Here is a 19,666-nt window from a genome sequence, read left to right as displayed (position 1 = left end):
ACACTTATACTACAGTTGGGCAATTATCTTAAGTTTCATGTTAAGAGTATTGCTTTCCTCTGCTTCTCACCAGAAGCATGAGACACAGATGGGCATTTTTATTTTATTTTTTACACAGTGGAAGAGAGAGGGAAAGACAGAAACATCGATGAGAGAAACACATTGATTGGTTGCCTCCTGCACGCACCTGACCAGGGCCCGGGCCAGGAAGGAGCCTGCAACCAAGGTATGTGCCCTTGACCAGAATCAATCCCAGACCCTTTGGTCGGCAGGCTGATACTCTATCCACTGAGCCAAACCGGGTAGGGCCAGATGGGTGTTTTATAGACATTATGGGATGTGAAAACATAAAATACAGTACCCAGAAAACACTGGCCACACAGTACAGTGTAGTATTGTTTATCCTCGTGATCTCATGGTTTGCTGTGCAACATCATGGGACTATATGCCTACCTGTCACTAGCCCGGGAAAAGATAGAAATTCAAAATTTGAGGTATGGTTTGTACTGAATGCTTATCACTTCTGCACCATCATAAAGTAAAAGTTGAACCACCATAAGTTGGGGACTGTGTAGAAGAGAGATTTTTCTTTCAGAAACTTCTGTGTTGTGTCATCCCACAAAGGGCCCCTTTTGCTACTTATGGGCCACTTCTGAGGTTTGACTTATAATTCCATTTTATTTCTTTAAATCTACAGTTACAAACTTTTAAAAAGGGATACCAAAATTAGTTTAGTTACAAACCTTCAACCTGCAGAGAAAACCAGTATTAAGTTATATTCCTTACATTTTTATTAGTGGACAAGAGGAAAAACTAGTGATTAAAACACAGAAATCTGTTTCATGTTATTTTTTTTATTAAAAATAGTTTTTTATTTGATACATATTTACAGATATAATTTTAAGAGAACCTCAGGCTGTGCATACAAAAGTGGGCTCTGGCTTGCTTCACTGAGTGACAGTAATGGTAGACAAACCCTGCTCTGCCTGAGGGTAGTCATTTAAGAGCAGCTAACATGTATCTAAACAGTTATTCTTTTAAGGGCTGTTTTTAAGTCTTGTTCTCATATCATTGTGGATGAGCATATGAACTAAGGAAAGTGTTAACCTGTCATTAAAAAAATTCACATTTGTGCTATAAGAAAAGGTTTTTATGACAATGATGATTTAAATGTTTAGGACTCATGACAGTTCTTCAGAAAGGAAAATTAAACTCTTCATAAGCTATAAAGATAATACTTCCTATTGGAACTTAAAACTACTTAATCAGGAAAAGTCAAGTGTAAACTTGTTTGAAAGAAAATGCATTCATATGGTAATGTAACTGATTGTGGTTCAAATGATCTTAAGTCACTTGCCTTATGAGGTGGAAGGTCTTTTTCATTATATGTACCTATAATCAAAAAAGGGTATTGTAATAGCCCCATGTTGTGATGCTTTGGTGCTGGGACTTTGTTTGCCCGAGGCACACCTTAGATAAGTAGAGTTGGTGATATTTAAAGTGCAGCTGACCCTTGTTTGTTTAGAATTCTTTCATTCAGACTGGTGTGTGACCTACTGGTTTATAATAAATATGGATAATTTATTGCCTTTCAAAAGTTAATTGTAAAATGGACATATCTCAAATGGAGCTAACTTATATTTACAACAAATCAAACAAAAACAACAATCATAGAATTACAGGGTCACATTTTAATTCCTGAATTGTACAGTTCAGCATTAATATCACCACATGTATACAAATGGTGTAAAACAAGTACAGTGGTATTTTTAATACAAAATAAACATCTGTTTTATGGAAAAACTATACTTCATATCTACACAGACAGCCCATCTTTTCCAAACAATAGCCAAAATTAAAAATTAACTACAAAATCTCCAAAACAGGGAAAACTGCTTTAGTTTAAACTATTCCAAGAAAAATGGACCCATAACACATTACAGAGGTGACCTGAAGATAGTAGCTGGAATTACTATTTTTAATTTTCCCCCCAATGCATTAAGTTGTAGTTAGGGGGATGTTTTTCCTCAGCATTATCTCAGATCATAAATGAGCAAACTAACATTAAAATATTTACAGTTAACTTGCTTGTTCTAAAAATAAAAACCTCTTAACTGTTTGCCTCAACTTATTTTAAAATCATTTACGTACATGGAATGTGCTTTTACTCTTTTAAAAAAAGCAGCTTTCATATTACACCCTTGTTTGTTTATGGAAAAGCTTCATGTGCTGCATACTGACTCTGACAATGAAGTAACTTCTTGGATGAACATGGTCTCTAGATATTAAGTTCTGCTTAATTCAGCACTGTTCTTTGTATGTCAGTCTTTATAAATTACACTTTAAAAATTGCCTGCAGCTCTGGAGAGACCATTTACTAAAAAAGCAGAAAGTAACTTCAAAGTGTCTTCCACAAAAGACTGTACTGGTAGGCAGTAGAAAACATTCTGTTCAATCTACTTCCATTTCCGGAGAAAATCATTCTGGAATACTATTGTACTGATTCTTGGCATCTGTTATCTCCGAAAGTGCTGATTTTCAAGTTATATTAACAAAACTGTCCATTTTGAATCCAGCTTGTTTTCATCAAAATACATACGAAAATTCCTGGTGTAGAAAACTCAACATGTGCTGTAATACAGGGTGTACTTCCCTCCACCTACATGGAAAGGCTGAATTTCTGTTAAATCTTCAAAGAAATGGTCTCAACAGCTTCATTTTTTTAAATGATAGTTGAATCTGTTTTCCATAAAAATTTCTTTTAAAAAGAGGCAACTGATTAAAAGAACATGGCCAGCACCATTATATAAGTTGGGTTTTCAACTGAAGTTTTATAATTGTTTCTACATTGATACCTCCCTGGAGCAACCCTGTATTAATATTATTTTATCAACCTTGTCCCACCCCTAAAACCATCCCCAAACCTGAGAGCTTCCTTGCTGAGAAGCTATCTCCCAGGTTCTGGCTATTAACCATTTTTTTTTTTTTTTAGGTCAGCCTATAAGGCAAACCCCTTAATTACTAGCAAGTGATCAAATTTCTGGGAAGCCTGTTTTTTTTTTTTACAGAAGTAAACTCTCCTTGCTGATATACCGAATGTCTGTTGCTACTCCTTGTATATTTGTAAGTTCAAGTGAGAAAGCTTTCTGATTCAGATTTTCAGCTCATTGAACAGTTGCAGCATTTTAGTGAGACCACATGTAGGAGGTCCCCAGTAAGTATCTTATGAGCCAAGGCGAGGTCTTTTCCTGGGAGATGTTTCTTCTTCTTCATCTTCCTCTTCATCATCTGGATAATCCACTAAACCAACCAAACTTCCCTATTGGAGAATAAAAAAATTTTTTTAAAACATGTAACTTAAATAGATATACTGAATTTGATAAAGGAACTGCCTGAAATGGTGAACACTTAGTTATAAAAGGTGGCACTCTCAATTATCCTCAACCTTTCTATTTCTTTTGGATTTTTAATGCTATCTCACAATTCAATTCAGCAAAGTTTCACTGTGGAAAAGTATTTCTAAACAGTAGGGCTGGACAAAGAATCATGACATTTGGAGCTGGAAGGACTTTGGAGAGGAACTAGTTCATTTCTCTAATTTTAAACTAGAGAGAATAGCCAGTCAGTGACAAGAAGTCTCTTCTGAGTCTCTGTTCCTCATTATATATTTTATCACTAAGTATAGTGATTTCAAATGGCAGACAATAGTAAACACATGAAATGGGTCCTAAACACTAATGAATAAAAATGTTAGGGCTAACCAAAAGAAAAGTAAGAATGAGGTAATTCAGGTGTTTGACCTTTTATGAGTAATGAACCCCTTTGAAAATCCTATTAAAGGCCTGGACAGTTTACCCAGAAAATTGTATGTCGTCTGTTTTGCTTTCATTTTAAATGGGTCACATGAAACTTATACACTTGTCCTACAGGTTAAAGGGGCAACTGTAAGCACTGTACTTATTTCAAACACTAAGTACCTAAAGAATCTAGGTATCTGGAATTAACACTTTACCAGAATATAACTAAAACACTGTAATATTAATCAACAAAGGCCTGGGAGCAGCTGGAAATGGTTAGCTGAAAGTCTGTGAACTAAAAACATGTGAGAATCATTCTGCTTCATTTTCAGCTTAACACACGTCTTAAGTTTGATAAGCAAGAAGTAGTATTGCTAAATTGTTAAGAATATATTGATTGTAGTCTGACTTCCTGACTTCAAATTCCAATGCCACCACTTTTTAGGTACATGACCTTGGGGGCAGGTGATTTTTATGCTTCAGATTCCTTATTTATAAAATTAGTATAATAGTAACACTTAGACCTTATTGAACTATTTTGAAAACAAAACATGTAATGTCCTTGGCACAGTGCTTGTTATATAGTCAGTTCAATAACTGATATTAGATGCTATTACTGTCATCATTATTATTTGTTTATTTGCTTTCTAAGTCAAACAAGTTGGACGGGAGGAAGTAGAAAACAAAATTTCAGCATAAAAAAAGACAATAGTCAATTATTCACAAAAATGATAGCAACTTATCAAGGCAACTTTTAATTATGCTTAGGATTATGTATCATAATGTACAAACTTTTCAGTTCCAAATGGTTAACATTTAAAATGTTCCCCCCCAACCCTGGCTGAGTAGCTCAGTTGGTTAGAGGGTCATCCTCGATATGCCAAGATTGCTTGCGGGTTCGATCCCTGGTCAGGGCACATACAAGAAGCATAAATAAATGCATAAATAGTGGAACAACAAATCGATATTTCTCTCTCTTCCTCTCTCTAAAACTCAATAAAAATTTAAAAAAATAAAATTTATTTGCTTAAGATTAATATTCTATCTTAAAACAGCTACAAAATTTAATTTTCAATTGTATCTCTTATCTACACACACACACCATAAACGAATTCATATACATTTTTAAAAAATCTCATTTTATAAAAAGAATAAAAATACAAAATGTGAAATATTGGAAGTAAAAAGCCTATAATTCAAAATGCATACTCTGGCCCTGCCTGGCTTGGCTCAGTGGATAGAGCATCAGCCTGCGGATTGAAGAGTCCCAGGTTCGATTCTGGCCAAGGGCACATGCCTGGGTTGCAGGCTTGATCCCCAGTGGGGGGCATGCAGGAGGCCGCCAATCAATGATTCTCTCTCATTATTGATGTTTCTATCTCTCTCTCTCTCCTCCCTTCCTCTCTGAAATCAGTAACAAAATATATCTTTTTTAAAAAAAAAGGGGGGTCCACATGCTAACCTGACCCACTCCGGGGTGGCCTGTGTGGAGGCCTGGCTTGGCCTTGCAAACTCAGACACCTAAAGTGACCACCCGGGATGTTCTGAAATTAAAAATAAAAAGAAAATAAAAACTTATTCATCTACTTTTTTCTTCTTAGTGCTAACTTTTAAAAAGTATTACATTTGTATAATTAGAGGAGAGGTCAAGCTAACTTGCTGGAAGACTGATTTTAGTGAGATTTCAGGAAACAATGGAAGTAAATGCATTTATCAGAGAAATTAAAAAAGGAAACAACAACAACAAAATATCACCACACACAAATACAAAACAAATTTGAAAAAGTATATTTTAACAAAGATGATACAAGAAAGGAGAAAACAGAAAAAGCTATCAAGGCATTTTTGGGAAAGAGAAATCAGAGGCAAGAGTTAGTAACTCATTTTTAACAGAGGAAAATGTCAAGAAAGATCTGATTTGACTTAACCCAAGAAAGAAATAGGAAGTAAAGGCACCAAAACACGTGGGAAAGCAGGGAAGCCAGTTAAGTCATGTCAGTAAAACAGACAGCTGAGTCCTCAATTCTACAATCCATTCACCTGCATCCCCGCTTCTCCAGGAGACTTCTGCTCTCTCATCACCACCAACTACAAAGAGAATGAACCAGAAAGGCTCTGCACCTCAGGCACAGGAAAGGGCAAGGGTAAAGCACCAGGTTGAAAATGGAAGAACTGAAATTTTGTAAACTGAGCAGAGACACCCCACCCTCACTCTAAGCTCTCTTTCCTCTCTAGGCTCTCAGAACACCAACAGGTAAGTTTCTACTTGCCAGGTATAGTAGACTGTCAAGCCAGGAAAAAAAAAAAACCCAAACTACACATAACACTCCCTGAAAAAAGCAGAGCACTTGCTGTAGTTCCTTATATGAAGCCCGTATCAATAGGTTCTTCTCATTGGCCCGGAGAGATTAAATAACTTATTTAAGATCAAACAGCTAGTAAAAGGCAGAGCCAAGATTTGAACCCAAACAATATAACTCCACAGTAAATATCTTTAATACAGTGTCACAATATTATACTAAATTGTCCTATCAAAAAGTGAAAATTAATTTTAAAATTTCTAGTAAAAAAAATCATAAAATGTGTTTTAAAAGCAGTAGAATCCCATTGAAAATGCTACTTCTGTAAATAAAATTTAAGAGCACACCTCACTCTAACACTGAATAAGGATTCTACAGTTTGTACTTTGAACACAAAGTACAAAAACCTGAGACTTGTACTTTGTGTTCAAAACAAAAAGCATCACTTCAGTTAGGTTTTCTACTATGGCATTTCCCACATCTTGTCCTTTTACCCTTTCACTAACAGTTGCCCTATGTTTATGCCTTTTTATTTTAAGCTACTCCATTTTGGAAAAAGGATGGTTACATATAATAAAAACGTAAATGAAAGAAAAAAGTTTCATATAAAATTTAAACTTGTTCATAAAAAAAGTAACCAATGGGAAATACATTTGCTATGCTAATGGCAAAAGGTAATATCCTTAACTAAAGATTCATTCATTTCAAGAAAATATAGGGCAGTGCGGGCGAGCAGGCGGAGGGCGGGGGGCGGGGGGAAGAAAACATAAGCTAACTTTTAAAAGGCAAGACTATGAACAGATATCTGAAATATTACTGGAGGGAGAGGATGCTTACAAACATTATGATGCAGATAAGTAAAATGAAATTCTACAGTCATCAACAATGTTTAATAACATAAGTTATTACAGTAAAGACATAAAAGCAGGATAGAAAACTGTATAGAAAGACCTCAATTATATGTCAGATAAAGAAACCCACATACAAAAGAAAAATCAATCACATGTTAGCAGTCATATTATCTGATGACTTGTGCAACTTTTTCTTTGGGATTATTTTTATTATCCAAATTTTCTTCAGTAAACATAATTTTTACAGATGAAAACAAGAAAAGTTTATGTGCAGAGAAGGTTCACATACCTTGGTGGCTGTTACTGATGAAGCCAAGGTTGCCGTTTTGGAAGAGGATCCATTGGAACTTGCTGGTGGTGTCTGTGCCATTACAGATTTACTGTTTGTACTGTTGGCTCCATTAGCAGCACTGGCCGAGTGGGAGAAAGTAAATTTGAAGCCACCAGAAGATGTCCTTTTTGGAAGGTTTTCCTTGTCTTCACTTTCTTTTGCTAAAACGAAAGTAAAATTTTGAACCTATATCAGTAAATATTGCTAAGTCAAAGCATTCGAAAAGAACAGTAATTTAAAAACTTAGAAAACATTGTCTTTGCTTTATAAGAGTTAAAAGAGTAGAAGAGTATGATATGTATAGTGATGTCTTTATTAGTTGGAATCTTAGAAATCTCAGGATTAGAAAGGACCTTAAGAATCATAACAAATCAGTCATCCTATGATAGAATTCTACACAGCTGGATCCAAGACACTTCCAAGGACTCATTAATTGCCTGACTCTTTGTCTCCCTGCAGCTTCCACTCTCTCTCTACTTCTATTGTAAATACCTAATAATCTTTCCCACAAGTTAGTATTTCAAATGCCTAAAGAAAATGATATGATCATGTCTATTAGCCTTTAATTGCCTGACTATACCAGGGTCCTGTGTGGGTTTCTTTTATGAGATAGGTGTCTACCATCCTTTAGCACCTAGTTGCTATAATTTTTTTAATATATGACTAGAGGCCTGGTGTATGAATTCATGCACGGGTGGGGTCTGGCCGGCCTGCCCCAATTGGGCCAATCGGGCCAGGCCGGATGGGGGTAGGGGCCATAGGCAGTTGGCTGGCCAGCCCTGCCCCGGATAAGGGTATGTGTGGGGGCAATCGGGGGTGGGGTTAGCCAGGGGAGGGGTCGAGGGTGGCTGGCTGACTGGCCCCACCCACTGGTTGAACTACTGGTTGAGGGGACAATTTGCATATTAGCCTTTTATTACATAAGATTAACTGGACATAGTACTTCAAGTTTTGCCTCATTGCCTCTTTCAGCACAGTGCCTATAATGAGTAAAAGTAGAAGAATCTGGCTACTAAAAGGTGCCTATTCCTTAGGACATTTTAATAGGCTATTTGCCCCTGAAGCCTAAAATAAATGGAACTTATGGTATTAATGATTGGAAAATGAATGAGGCTGAGAACAAATTCCAGGGGAAAATGTAATAACTCAATGAAACCTAACAAATAAGAAATACCTTTAGAAATCTCACATTCAAAATCACAAATTTATATAAAGTCTAGAAAATGCTTTTTTCCTTTTCAAGATATAAATTTTTATTATACATTTAGATGATATATGCAGGACAGTACTCCAATAATGGTAATTTCTCAGGACATAGTATTATAGTGATTAATTCTCTGGAAAGATGGGGAAATTTTACTTTTATTTCTCTTGATATTGTATCTTTATTAAACTTTTGTGTGGGGGGAGGTAGAAGAGGGTATAGAGGTGATAAATGGTGATGAAAGGAGACTTGACTTGGGATGGTGAACACATAATACAACATACAGGTGATGTATTATAGAATTGTACACCTGAAACCTATATAATTTTATTAACCAATGTCACCCCAATAAAAAAATAAATAAAAAGTAACATTTATAATGATTTTAAAATTTCAAAAAGCAAAGTGACTTCAAGCTTAGTTTCCTTGGCAGCAAAAGGTGGAGAGCTCTGGAAAGTTTCTATGGATCTGTATGGTGTTTGTTATTATTGGAGATTCAGAATAGAAAAGAAGCCAAGACTATTCACAGAAGGAAAAGCATAAGTAGGCAATGCAATTTCAAAATAGCAAATGAAGACTATTGTAAAATGGCAAGCTTCAAAAAAACCATGAAAAGTGGACAATAGAGATCATTATAAACTTTTGAACAATAATAGATACAGAGGCAGAGCTGCCTCAAACAGATTGTCAAACTGCAGCGGGAAGGCCGGGGAGGGTTGGGGGGCAGGAGGTAGGGGGGTAAGAGATCAACTAAAGGACTTGTATGCATGCATATAAGCATAACCAATGGACATAAGACACTGGGTGATAGGGGAGGCTAGGGGACTGTCTAGGGCGGGGGGATAAAATGGATACATATGTAATACCCTTTGTAATACTTTAAGCAATAAAAAAAACAAAACAAAAACAAAAACAAAAACAAAAAACCATGAAAAGAAATCCCAAACAAATTTAGAAAAAGTACATAATTTGAAAATTATGATTCAGCATAAACTTTATGTCTTTTATGCTGTATAAACATGGACAGACCTTTACAAGCAAATGGATAATTTCTGTATTAGTTATAAGAGGGTGCGCTATTTAAAAATTCAAAATTTTAATACCTTTCTTAGTCTCCATAAATTTTTCATAACTATCTGGAAAATCATCTTCTGGCTTAGATTTTTCCACTGGTGCCACAACTGTTTTTCCTTCCTCCTCTTCATCTTCATTAAACCACATTTCTTCATCCTCTTCCAAGGCTTTTGCATCTCTGCGAAATCTGTTACTACGCAATATAGACGGTACACTGTAAGAAACATACCATACATATTGAGTAATGACTTAAAATTCATATGATTAAAATTGATAATAATTATGTATGACCTAGAGGATCTGAAATAATTTTAGTTGGATAATATTTATTAATTAAAATTTATCTTGAGTTACAATATGGAGCAGTAATTTTTCATATAAAAAATTTGGGATAGGGAGAATATCCTACTTTCCTACATATAATCCTGTCCTATCTAATGATGGTAAGAAAATTCCTGGGTAAATTTCAAATCCAACTATATGTGATTTTGGACATAAATTTATATGCTATAAATGCAATATACTTAAACAATACCTGTTCAGTTTCTGATTTTGTCTGTCTTTTTCTTGCTCATATTTAGTCTTCAATCCTTTGAATGTCTGAACATATTCAATCGATTCAAGTGCTTTATAAAAGTTTTCAACTATATGTGCAGTAAGAGACTTGATATCTTCCTGTATAAGCACAAAATTTAGATTTCAAATATAATACAATGCTTGTTAGGAGAAAGACTTAAAAATTTTAAAAATAATTCCAAAACTGATCAAAAAAGGTGTTTCAAAATCACCTTCCAAAAATAAATGTTCTAGTTTCTTTATACATGAGCTAGGACTCCACAGAAAACTTGGAAAAAAGAAGCAATTCACTGGAGCCCTTTTGGGGGATTATAAAGAACATTTCAAAAGTAAATGTATTTAATTTATGCCTTCTGTTCATTTTTCACACTTATGTAGCACTTTACAATTTAAAAAGCACTTTCATGTAATAAGCTTTATTGGACCGATTTTATAGAAAAGGAGCTGAGGCACTAAGAGAAGTTGAATGGCCTGGTCAAGAGCACAAAACTAATTAGAAAGCAGATTTTGAAATTATATTTTCAATAAACGTTAGGTATTACTTAAGGACTTCTCATTTAACATGACATCCTATCAAAATGGGATAAGCCTTGCCTAAAGTATACACATAGATTCCTCAGACTACATTACCTGTACAGATCCGATAAAGTATTAACTCGTATAATAGTTTATTCCCTGTCTTCTTTCCAATGGTATAATATTTGTGAAATAAACTGGTAGTAACAACTTCTAAATTCCAAATAACCATTTTAAATGATCATTGCAATGAATGGGTACAAAGAAGGCTCATTATTAAAAATAATTAAAGTTGTGATTCAGGACTTTAATACTATAGTAAGAAATACACAGGCCACTTCTTTAAATGATCCACCATAATCTGACTGCATAAAGGATTTTAAGTCTTTAAATGAGTTTTCCTGGACATCTCAAAAATAAATAAATAAATAAAAGCCAAGAAGAAAAATCAGAAATCTATGTAAAATGGTCTGTGTTGTACACTCAACAAAAAGATAAATTTTAGGATTCAATGTACATTTATCAACCATTTATATTTTCAGAAAGACAAAAATCAACCACAGGGATAGAAATGGGTTTGTCAACCCTATGATTTATTAGTATCTCATTAAACATTTTAAAGGAAAAAAATGTAAAAATAAATCTCTGATTCATTAGAACAGTGTACTGTGAAGCTGGGTTCAGATACTTGGTGAGCTTGAGCTAGTTAACAATTATTTTTAGAAAAACAATAACAACAAACAAAACAAAAAACCTCACATTTCCTCTTTTCTAAAGGCTAAAGATAGCAGTTCTATCCTCTTCATCCTTTAGAGTATCATACTTTTGGCAAGTGACCAATATTAGAAAAACAATCCAGTTGCTCAAATAATCTTCATGTGAAAATAGCATGTCATCACTAGAAATCTGATTCGTCAGAAACAAAACTAGAAAATGAATTTCTAGCTTTGACTTTCTTTTTTCAAGTTCTTTCTAACCATGTGGCCACTTTCCCTGGTGGTATCACAAATCTTTTGTTGTCTGAACTTGAGTTGTAACATAACTTCAAACCCTGACTGTGCTCCTAACCAAATGGATGCTCTTGAATAGGTCACTTAATTACTTTGGGCATCTCAAGTCCCTCATTGGTAAAATAAGGCAGTTGGAGTAATCCATCTAACTCTCTGATTTCTTCAACTTAAAATTCCATAATATCCTATTTTTATGCATCTCATATGAGTGTCTAACAAAGAAATTATTTTCAATCTTCCTATTCATTTTTATCACTACCCCTACAATTGATCAAAGAGATCACATGAATGGCATGCTTGACTGAAATGTCCACATATGCCAAATTTCATCCTGATACACTTGGCAAGTAAATGGAACTAAGAAGATTATAGAATAAATATGGGTCCAAAGACTATGCTAAATTTCTCAATTTAAAATATTAACATCACTAAATATATAATTATTCTACTTTACTAAGAATCATTTGATATAAACTTACCACTCTTATAAATTCAAATAACTCAATAACAGCTGAATTTAACAAATTGTACCGAGTTCCATTATCCAGAAGAGCATTTATAACTGGCTCAAAAAGATTTCCCTTTGTGATGTAACGATTATAAAATTCATCTTTAAGGCCAATTATCCGCCGCATAAAACGAAGAGCACCTGATTAAAAATAAGATGGAATAAGTCAATGGTCTTACTAATATTAATCATTATATAAGTATTTTTACATAAAATAATGTATATAGTCTTTTAGAATGAAAAGCAAAATTGTGCACTAAAAATTATTGGGCTTTGAAAAAAATAGGGAAAGACCATTCAAAACCTGTACAAATTAGTAGCCAGAGCTAATAAAAATAATCCCCAATAATTGGCTATTGGAAGATAAATAAACTACCTACGCAGGTAGCTCCATAGTAGAGATTAAAAAATACACTAAAACCTCAAAACACAAATGTTGGTAATACTCAGAACAGTGTGGGTATAACAGATAAAATACAAAAGCACTAAAAAATAAAAAAATGTTGCCAAGAAAAATATGTTTATGTATATTAATACACAAAGGGAATACCACATTTTCCATCATTAGTTTGATAACATTTAAAAAAAATAGTAACAAACATCAAGTGCTAGAAGAATATCAAGTGCTTTAATCTTTGGGAAAGAAATCTGGAAGCTGTATGTCTAATTAAAATTTAAAAGAACATATTAAAATACATAAACATTTTGTCCTGGCAATCCCATTATTAGAAAAAATCAACTAGTATATGAAAGATTTACATATTAGACTATTTACTACAGTGTTGTTTGGAGTGGCAAAATACTCAAACAATTTTGCAATCCATGTATTAGAGAATGGCAAAATAAATGTGGAAGAGCCACTCTAAGAAATATTACTCGAGTGTGTTTAGGAAACAAAAATTGGTTCACACCATATCCACTGACCTACAGTAATATTAAGGGACTTGTAAGTATGTTAGTATAAGCCTGTTTTTGTAAAAAAAAACAACAACAAAAAAACCCGTGTGAATATGTTTATGTAAATCTTGACAAGTATGGAAAAAGGAATGGAAAAGAAACAGTACAGGTAGTTAACAGTACAGGTAGAGGCGACTTTAAGGCCTTAAAAATAAAAGAAGTATTAGGGAGATTAACCTTTTCTCTATACATTAAGTTAATGCTTACATTTAAATTATAATTTTTATGCTCAGAAAAAACCCATACAACTCTTTTTACTTGAAAGGAAAAGAAAGCTTATTTATTTCTATTTGCAAGTGAAATTATGAAGAGGAAAGAAAAATTTTCCAAAAATCAACATTGTAGCAAATATTTTACAAGTTCAATAAATAACCTGAGTTACACAACAAAAATATATCAAGGCCCATATCTCAAAAATATAGTCACTACTAAATAACAATATTATGAAGCAGATGTAAAAGATAGTAAGACTAGTTCTATTAGTAAATTACTATCTTTGCACTGGGATCCCAATTAAGCTAATTGAATCTAAATGTGAACAAATATATGTGGGTGGGGAAGCACTATGACCTATTCCTCTTATTCATTATATAAAAGATCAGTATTTCTCATAATCATCTTTTTAATAGCAAATATACTGCTAAAAAATAAATTCACATGGGTAACTTTGGCTTTTATCTCTATTAAAAATGTTATTCCTTAAAACATTTTACTAGACTGTTCACTTAAATTGTTACTTACACAATGCCAGGAAAGTATGCTTTGAATTCATCAAGACCAAGACTCTTCTTAGCAAGTCCTTGTTCATAATATAGTTTTTTATGTGATATGTGTGATGTTCCACACAAAATGTGAGTAGCTCTAAAATTAGAGCAAGCAGCTGTGCTGTTTGATAATTATCTACAAAGAAAGTCATCACATGAAAGTCAAATACTGCAATACATCTCAGTAAAAGAAAGAATAAAGCTCATATCCTATATTTTAGAACAAAAGTAAAATTATATTTCCTTCTCATTTTTATATCAATTAAAGAAGCTATAGATTTTTACTTTTTCATTAGGCAGACTCTCCAGAAGCATTGTAAATTTTACCTAGTTACTAGATACTTTTCTAAGGCTCCTGTATATTTAATAATGTTAAGAGGGAAAAAACCCTCAATAAAAGTTTACAAACATGATAATAAAACCCTCAATACACTGAGATTTTCTTGGTAATGTTTCTTTAATACATACTATTGTAGTGGTTAATATTAATAAATCTATAAAGGGGTCCACAGTAAGGGAGAATGTACCTCAAACTTTTTGCCTAAAATGGTGCAATGCAAATTTCCCAAGAAAAATTAATATGCTTTCTTTAAAAATATTTTTAAGAAAATAACATTTTCGGCTATTTGAATATCAAGTGAAAAATGTTCCATCAAGTTTTTTTTTTTTTTTTTTTTTTTTTTTTTAACACTGATCTTTTTAACGTCAAACCATAATACCCATGAGAGGTCTACTGAAATATACTAGCTTTATTTTCAAGAGGCTTTGGTTTATACATTCATGGAATGATTTCAAACTGCTTCCAGAGCTCAAAATTGAATATAATTGAAGGGCTTATATAGGTAATTATCTACACCTACTATGAAAATTTTAGATAAGAAAATATTAAACTGTGAGCAATTTATGGAATCACAGTCTTGTAAAATAGAAAAAAAATAACTGACATCACCTGGTACAACTATTTTATTTTTCAGGAATAAATTAACATTCTTTTAAATAACAGAATGACCATTAAATATACAAAATACAATTCTGGTTTTTCAAAGATCTTTTCTACTTTAGATCATGTAAAGAGTCTTACTTGCTCCGGACCAATTTGTATAACAACCAACATTTGAACTAGTACCTTACAATTAAACTATTTTAATTTCTCAATTCCCAAATTTTACTTACAAAAGATTTTGTGGCAATGATCTACCATGTTAATTAAAATTACTCATCCAATATCTGAACTGTCTCCTTTGAAAATGGCTTTTCTACAGCTTTGATAAACCTGGTAAAACAGACAGGATGCTGGGTACACAGGCATATTTTCTCTACTACCAAGCCCATACCTGGTATGCATGTTACAAGTAAAAGCAAGTGTTTCCACTCAGATTTATAAATAAAATTTAAACACAAGGCTGTTATAAACACTAATTCCTAACTAATTGGTCTTAGTTTACTAGATTTCAAAAATAAGCATAAACTAAATCACCAATGTCCAGATGTCTTCTCAAAAAATATCAAAAAACATTTCTAAATCTACAGAAACAAACCAAATTCCAAATGGTTTTCCATTTTTTTTTTAATATGGGAGAAAGAGGAATATTTTCTTTGTAATAAAGAAAAAAAGAGTATTTTTGGATTCTGTTTTTGGTGAAAATATGCTTTTCTTATTAGCTTTGTACAAGTATATTCTACTCTGAGGAGGAAAAAGTTTACTATTTGCATTAGTTAATAAAATAAAAACATATACTTACCAGGACAAATCATACTGTTTTTGTTAGATCCAACTATATTATCTAATAAAAAAATTTGAAAATCAGTTACTTCAGTAATAATATTTCATACTTCCCTGGCACTACAATATAGAAAGCACATAATCTCCTTTTATCTACATAATAACCACTAAGAATTAGTTGTTATTATATTCAGTTCAATATTATACCTTTATCTGCAGTCTTTTATAGAACTGGTTATAGACAAGAAGTTATTAAAAGAAAATTATAAATGTTCTGATAAAAAATGAGATTACAACCAGAGATAAGACTGATATGTCAACTTTTTATCTTCTCTCAGCCATCCTCCAACAATCTGAATATATCTATCCATATAGATATTTCTTAAGTTCTATAATAACACAAATGTTAATAATAGATGATTTATGCTTTGATTTTTTTTAAAAAAATGTTTTTACTGATTTCAGAGAGAAGAAGGGAAAGGGAGAGAGATATAGAAACAGCAATGATTAAAGAGAATTGATCGGGCCCAGCCAGCAAGATTCAGTGGTAGAGTGTCGACCTATGAACCAGGAGGTCATGGTTCGATTCCCAGTCAGGGCACATGCCCGGGTTGTGGGCTTGATTCCTGTGAGGCGTGCAGGGGGCAGCTGATCAATGATTCTTTCTCACCATCAATATTTCTCTCTCTCTCTCCTTTCCTCTGAAATAAATAAAAATTATACATATGTGTGTATATGTATGTGTGTGTGTATATATCCTATATAATAAAAGGGTAATATGCAAATTGACCCTAACAGCAGAAGGACTGGGAATGACTGGTCACTATGACACACACTGACCACCAAGGGGGCAGACGCTCAATGCAGGAGCTGCCCCCTGGTGGTCAGTGCGCTCCCACAGGGGAGCTCTGCTCAGCCACAAGCCAGGCTGATGGCTGCCAGTACAGCGGTGGTGGTGGGAGCCTCTCCCACCTCCTCAGCAGCACTAAGGATGTCCGACTGCAGCTTAGGCCTGCTTCCTGCTGGCAAGTGGACATCCCCCAAGGGCTCTGGGCTGCCAGAGGGATGTCTGACTGCCAGCTTAGGCCCAATCCCCAGGGGAGCAGGCCTAAGCCAGCAGGTGGTCATCCCCCAAGGGGTCCCAGACTGTGAGAGGGCACAGGCCGGGCTGAGGGACCCTCCCGAATGCACAAATTTTTGTGCCCCGGGCCTCTACTATATATATATACATATATATATATATATATATGACGATTGCATACAGAGGCAATCAATTGATGTTTCTCTCTCCTCCCTCCTTCCAAAAATATACTCCAGTGAGGATTAAAAAACAAAAAGCAGTGGGTAAAAAAAATTGCAGATTATATACAATTGAAATCAATGCATATCAAGTTTGAAAACATGAAAAGTAATGCATTATACATGTCATAATAACATAAATGAGCATTAGGGGTGATAAACTCCAAATTCAGCATTCCTTGAAGGATATTGGTAGGTGGGGTGGAATGAGAATGGGAGAGCCAATAGGAGGTATATGGATGTCTGTCAAGCTATAATCTAAATATTTCTATATGCTGGAAGTGTTTTATTTTAAACTGAATGTTTAAAGAGTATTTATTTTATGTAAATGGAACCATTCTGCAATAAATTTTTTACCCATTCAACTTTACATTTTTGAGAACTAGTCAGATGACAGATCAATATATATTCAATTATTTTAACTGCCAATATATACATATACCACACTTTAATTTTCCTACCATGAACAAAGCAACAACACTCTTGAAACTGTCATGCATATGCATAAATGTTCCCTAGAATATATACTCAGAAATAGAATTGATGATATTATGTGGGTATGCCTCTTCTACAACTTTATTAGTTTAGTACACATTCTCTTAACTGACTCAAATTAACCAACTGTCTAAGAGAATATGTCCTTCACATATCTCATTTCATAAGTTGAGTGATATTCTGATAAGTCAATGATTTGTTTATGATACTTATATTTGGTAGTATGATTACATTATTTAAATATTGCAAACTGATGAAATACAGATTTACAGAATACAGAAATACAGTAGAAATCAATAAAAACTGTTGCCAAATGAGATGTACACAACTATGAATACTTAATGGGAAGTACATAAAACCATAGTAGGATTTGCACTTTGCACTCAGACTGCTTAAAAAAAACTTTAGGCTGGGTGGGGGGAAAAGAGGGACATGTGTAATACTTTCAACAATAAAGATTAAATTAAAAAAAAATGTTTTAGGTTATCATTCCACTTCAATAAACTGAAGCCAGAAATTGTAGCTGATGATTTGTGAATATATAAACTACACCAAATAAAGAACTAAGTAAAGAGCTTGTCACTTATAATACTTATTTTACTCTTTAAAAACAGAAATCATAAGCAGATAAGTAAGAAACCCTACCCTTTTCATATCTGTCTTCTGAAGTATTGGTTAAAAGTGGTGCTGTGAGGACATGCATACAATGGTTGTAGAAGAAATTTAGAAATTCACTTTTTTCAGTTTTCTGAAACAAAAAATTTAAAAAATACTTTATTACCTTTATAATTGATAACATGTCTTCAAGAATTAGCAGTGTGAAAAAAAAATTAGCAGGTCATACACAAACAACAGACACTTTAAGATACTGTGAAAGAACCAAAAAACTAGTATATTCACCTTAATCTTACTTAGGCAGAATGAAAAAATCAAATCTATTTCATATTACAAATAAAAATGAAAGCAAGAAAAAGATCAGATAGTATGAAAAACATTTGTTTTTAGGTAATTAGTCAGAACAATTTTTTTCGAATATGCTATGATCTGAAATGCAATGAAGAATCTATCAAGCAATATAAGAGCAACTTAACTATTTAAAATTTGATACTCCATATTTCACAATATATCCAAATTTGGAAATCCACCAAATCAATTTATCAAGCCACTAGCAACAGAATAGAATAGAATTTAGATCTACTTTTAAAACGTTTTTGGAAATTTGAAAAAAATGCTTTTTTATTTTCTGGGCTACTACCTTTTTATACAACTGGCCCAATATATTTGTATATAATTTTAAAGTAATACATGTTTTCTAAATATGAGGACATTTTATAAAGAAAAAATATCCCATTAGTTTGAGACAATTACTATTAATATTTTGGGAAAGTTTCTTAAGTCTTTCTATTTTCATTGACTTTTTTTTTTACTATGCAGTTGAGACCATTCAATACAAAGTTTTTCTTTTTAAAAAAAATTATGAAGGAATGATTTAATAAACAATTCATGTTATAGCTTATATCAGTTGTAAGTACTTTTATACATATAAATTTATTTAGATAAAAAAGAGGATATATTTTTAATATTTTATTTATGCACTACATAATGACAGTTTGGCCAATGACAAAAAACATACACGATGGTGATATTCCAAATAGCCTAGGTGCAGTAGGCTATACTATTTAGGTTTGTATACATGCAATATATGATGTCGCATAATTTTTCCTTTCTTATTATAATAAAAAACCAACAAAACTTACCATTTAACCACCTTTACATTTATAGCTCACTACTGTTAAGTATATTCACATTGTTGTATATTAATTTTTAAGAAGTTAACATACTTCTTAAAGGCCCAGGGTCAAAACAGAAGTGCTAACGTTTCACTAAGATTTTATACATTACATGATTGTATTCTGCCAAGTGAACTGTTATAGGAACACCAATGCTACTTGAATACCAAGTATACAAATACGTAACTATTTATTGTTTTTCAATATTGTACACATTTTCAAAATTTCTATATTTACAATTACATTAAAAAAAACACCCACAGCTGATTAGATCAAAACTTAAAAAAAAAAAAAAAAGAATCTCACAATAATTTCTTACATTAGTTGTAGCCAGCATGTTCTCTGGATCAATCAGAGTACGAAGAAGTCCCATTAACTGAACAGCACCTCCTAGCTCAGGATCAGTATCACAGATCATTTGTTCAATTACTACATTAATGAGAAGGATATCCTGAAAGAAAATGTTTCCAT

General features: G+C 33.1%; 1 protein-coding gene across 6 annotated transcripts in view; it reads right to left on the bottom strand.

Moving 5' to 3' along the window:
* Positions 1–1,671: 1,671 nt before the first annotated feature.
* PPP4R3B (protein phosphatase 4 regulatory subunit 3B) overlaps positions 1,672–19,666 on the bottom strand; it is a 54,418-nt gene continuing 36,423 nt past the window's right edge. For 2 of the 6 annotated variants that reach the window (XM_059659783.1, XM_059659779.1), the window contains 9 exons: positions 19,515–19,646; positions 18,051–18,153; positions 15,631–15,672; positions 13,866–14,024; positions 12,139–12,308; positions 10,093–10,232; positions 9,587–9,771; positions 7,238–7,440; positions 1,672–3,319 (listed from right to left, as the gene is read on the bottom strand). In XM_059659783.1, the coding sequence (XP_059515766.1) occupies positions 3,224–3,319; positions 7,238–7,440; positions 9,587–9,771; positions 10,093–10,232; positions 12,139–12,308; positions 13,866–14,024; positions 15,631–15,672; positions 18,051–18,153; positions 19,515–19,646 (1,230 nt within the window). In that variant the 3' untranslated portion in view covers positions 1,672–3,223. Of the gene's footprint in view, positions 3,320–3,756; positions 4,703–5,402; positions 5,886–7,237; positions 7,441–9,586; positions 9,772–10,092; positions 10,233–12,138; positions 12,309–13,865; positions 14,025–15,630; positions 15,673–18,050; positions 18,154–19,514; positions 19,647–19,666 lie in introns of those variants that run through there. The other 4 variants (XM_059659780.1, XM_059659782.1, XM_059659781.1 and 1 more) reach the window with 4 other exon arrangements.

Source organism: Myotis daubentonii, chromosome 12, assembly GCF_963259705.1.
Source record: "Myotis daubentonii chromosome 12, mMyoDau2.1, whole genome shotgun sequence".
In the NCBI taxonomy this organism is placed as follows: domain Eukaryota; kingdom Metazoa; phylum Chordata; class Mammalia; order Chiroptera; family Vespertilionidae; genus Myotis; species Myotis daubentonii.
This window is presented reverse-complemented; position numbering and strand designations above follow the sequence as displayed.